General features: G+C 36.3%; 1 protein-coding gene across 1 annotated transcript in view; it reads left to right on the top strand.

The window, feature by feature from the left end:
- The window catches only part of KIF27 (kinesin family member 27), an 88,578-nt gene extending 85,181 nt beyond the window's left edge, over positions 1-3,397 (top strand). Inside the window, exon 16 of the mRNA XM_012640012.1 lies at positions 2,913-3,397. Within this exon, the coding sequence (XP_012495466.1) occupies positions 2,913-3,397 (485 nt within the window). The remainder of the gene's footprint in view (positions 1-2,912) is intronic.
- Positions 3,398-3,647: the final 250 nt, after the last annotated feature.

The raw sequence follows: 3,647 nt of genomic DNA, 5'->3' as shown, positions 1-3,647 counted from the left end.
TTTTTTAGTAGAGACGGGGTCTCGCTCTTGCTCAGGCTGGTCTCAAGCTCCTGAGCTCAAACGATCTGCCCACCTCGGCCTCCCAGAGTGCTAGGATTACAGGCGTGAGCCACCACTCCTGGCCTAGAAAAGTAGTTCTAATGCTACCTTATATTTATGATATATATCACTTACAGACATTTTCACAAATAATTCCATTTAACCCTCCAACTAAGGGTAAGCTGGTATCTGCTAACTCTAATTTTAGACAAGGGAATTGATGCTTAGAGAGTCCAACTGACTCAGAAACAAAACAGTAATTAAAACATGGGCTAAGTCCCTCATCTTCTGACTCCTGGTTCAGTATTCTAGGATAGAAGTTGTTTTAAGATAGAGCTATGACACAAAAATATGTACAAATCCAGCCCAAAACACTAAATTTTCTCATTCTCAGTGTAGTAATGTAGATGTGCTTACTGATACACAACTCAAACATTTACTTGAAATACTGCCTACAATACATAGCTATAACTTTTACTTGAAACTCTACTTGTAAAAAATTAAAAAGTAAACAGGTATTAAGTAAGAAACAGAGAACAGTTAACAAGACCTTTAGCTTTTAAAAAAACCCCTTTTGGCCAGGCGTGGTGGCTCACGCCTATAATCCAAGCACTTTGGGAAGCCAAGGTGGGAGGATTGCTTAAGGTCAAGAGTTCAAGACCAGCCTTAGCAAGAGCGAAGACCCTGTCTCTACAAAATATAAAAAAATTAGCTGGGTGTGGTGGTGCGACCCTATGATCCCAGCTACTCAGGAAGCTGAGGCAGGAGGATCACTTGAACCTAGGAGTTTGGGGTTGCAGTGAGCTATGATGAGGCCACTGTACTCCAGCCTGGGTACCAGAGCAAGACACTGTCTCAAAAATAAATAAATAAATGAATGAATGAATAAAAATAAAAAGTAGTATACAGTCATTACAAAAATTTTGAAAATACAGGAAACAAGCAGAAATTGTCACCCATAATCCATAATTCTTTTCATAGTTTCCCATACTTTAAAAAAAATACAATTACAATCATATTGGGGATATATAGTTTATATTATATCCTATCTCATAATGCTACTCTAATATAATGACATTAAACGAGGTTTGTTTGAATTATAAAATATAGCAATTTAAATATATCAAATTCTTGAATTCCCTGAAATGTCTTACATAAGACATTGATTTAATAATCAATATTAATATAATTAATATATAACTGTCTTTATCTTCAGTTCATTGAGTTTTTTGACAGTCGTCTTTTCATTGTCTGCCTACCATAAAAATACTTTTGGTATCTTCAAATAGCGGAAAAATTAATCTTGACTAAAGTGTTTTGGTCCACTTGGTGGTCATACCTCTGTTATAATGCATCTGTTTTCTAACATTTTATCAGGATAATATCAGTTTATATGAATATACAGTCTCTTTACTTTTATTTAAAACTATCCTTACATCAATTTAAATCACTGTCAAACCATATGTATAAGAATCTGGGTTGGAATCCTAACTACTTTTACTTGTTGTGATCTTGGGCAAATTGATCTTTCCCTAGTTTTTTCCCTCAATTGTAAAATTCTGGAAGAGGGAAACTTCCTATTGTGAAGAATCCAAGTGGGCTTTGCAGTGAGCCTTGACAACGAACTCATTTCTGCTTCTTCACATACGATCTTTACAAAATAAGACACCTGCTCCTTTCCCCAGACACCGTGACCTGGGAGGCAGGATTTTTAAAAGCTTCCCAGTGACTCTAATGTACAACAAAGTTTGGGAGCCACTGTCTGTGGTCAACTTTGTATCTGTTTTAGTTCCATGTGAGGATCTATGTTATTTGCTAGTTCAGGTTGCTTGTTTTGAGAGAATTTTAAAAACTAGAAAGTCAGTTATGTTTTAAACTAAGGGTTATAAACTAGAGTGCCTACAGGAGCTGGGGAAGCCAAGGTGCGTGGTGGGGACCGCAGCAGTCATCTAAACTGGCAGTGGCAACTCTATTCCAGCTGTTGTTGCTATTCAGAAATTGTTAGCTTTTCTAACCTCTCTAGAAAAGCTGGAAATCTGTATTTTTATATGAAACTTGCCAATTTTTACATTTTGGGTCAAGTATTATGAACACTGTAGGCCAAGTAAAACATGTCTGTGAGCTAGATTTGGCTTGGGATTTGCTAATGTGCAACCTCTGTTTTTAAACCTTATCTTCACAAGACTAAAAGTATGTTAAGCATGTATCAACATATGTTAAAGTTGGCATTTTTCATCATATTAGGTGTAGTACCTGTAGAGATTTTTCTTAAGCAGGTCTTTGTGTTTGATATTAGGTATTATTTGATTTGAAGGGGTATGCTCTCATCTTTATTTTGATGGTGGAAGTTGTGGCACACATTCCAGAGTACATTCGGACAGCAGAACCCTGTTATGGTGGGAGTGCCAACCAGGACCAGATTTTCACACATATAATGCCAAGTCCCAGAGGTTTCCCTGGAGATACGGAGCAGAGCTAATATTATCTAGTGCTGCTTCACTTGGCCAGGATTTGGAATTCACTAGTGGCAAGCCCAACAGAGGGCAGTCATGGAAAGACAGCAGAGAAGCCTAGAGCCACTCCTATGTTTCCAGGGAGTACCAAAATCCCTAGAAGACTATTTCTCAACTTTGTTCCATGAATTAAAGTTCTGAGTTATTCACATGGAAGGTGCCTAAATAAGAATAAGAAGTAAATAATTCACATTCATACATCTGTTCATCTAAAAGGAGTCATTTAACAAAAAAGTTGAAAAACATCATGTATGTATGTATATCAAGTTATAACAATGTAGCTGTGTTAGGATATTAGGATAAAAATATCCAGTTTTGAGGAAATAATCTCTAATTTTTTGGTTTTGGGATTATTTTTAGATCATGATGCTAAAGATGGAGTCCTAAACCCAGAAGAAGCAGGCATGCGTTCAGAAGACTTAAAATGGGCATCCAGGACTGAAAGTATGAAATTAAGTGGAAGAGAAATAGAAATAGACAGTTCAGCAAGCAGTTTAAGAACACAACCAAATCCTCAGAAGTTTGGGGAAGATCTCACAGAATTACCTCCAATTTATAGCTCTTTAGCACCCCCCAGTGGGCATTTGTTAAGCAATGGGGATAAAACAGAAACGGATGAAAATCAGTTTACAAAATCTCACTGTCAACCATCATCCCAAATTCAACCTGTGGGAAATGTGGGACAACTTCATGGTGTTACACCTGTAAAATTGTGTCGCAAAGAATTACGTCAAATTTCTGCCTTGGAACTATCATTACGACGCTCTAGTCTTGGAGTTGGGGTTGGATCAATATCTGCTGATTCCATTGAAGTATCTAGGAAACCAAGTGACTTAAAAACTTAGGCATTTAACAATAGAAATTTTAATTTAGTAGATATGTAAAAAGATTCCTTTTTCTAACTTGTTAAAAATTAAAGCTCAAGCTGACTATTTCTTCCTCAAGATAAAGGAAGAAGGGGGAGGAAGGAATCCCTAATCCTTTTATACACTATAGATGCATAAATCTTCTACAGTATATTTGGGGAGTTTTAATTTATATTTCCATAATCAAACAAATACATGTTTTCTAATATTTGATAACATTTAAATATTT

This window comes from Propithecus coquereli, unplaced genomic scaffold, assembly GCF_000956105.1.
Source record: "Propithecus coquereli isolate 6110/MARCELLA unplaced genomic scaffold, Pcoq_1.0 Scaffold147, whole genome shotgun sequence".
Taxonomy (NCBI): Eukaryota; Metazoa; Chordata; class Mammalia; order Primates; family Indriidae; genus Propithecus; species Propithecus coquereli.
This window is presented reverse-complemented; position numbering and strand designations above follow the sequence as displayed.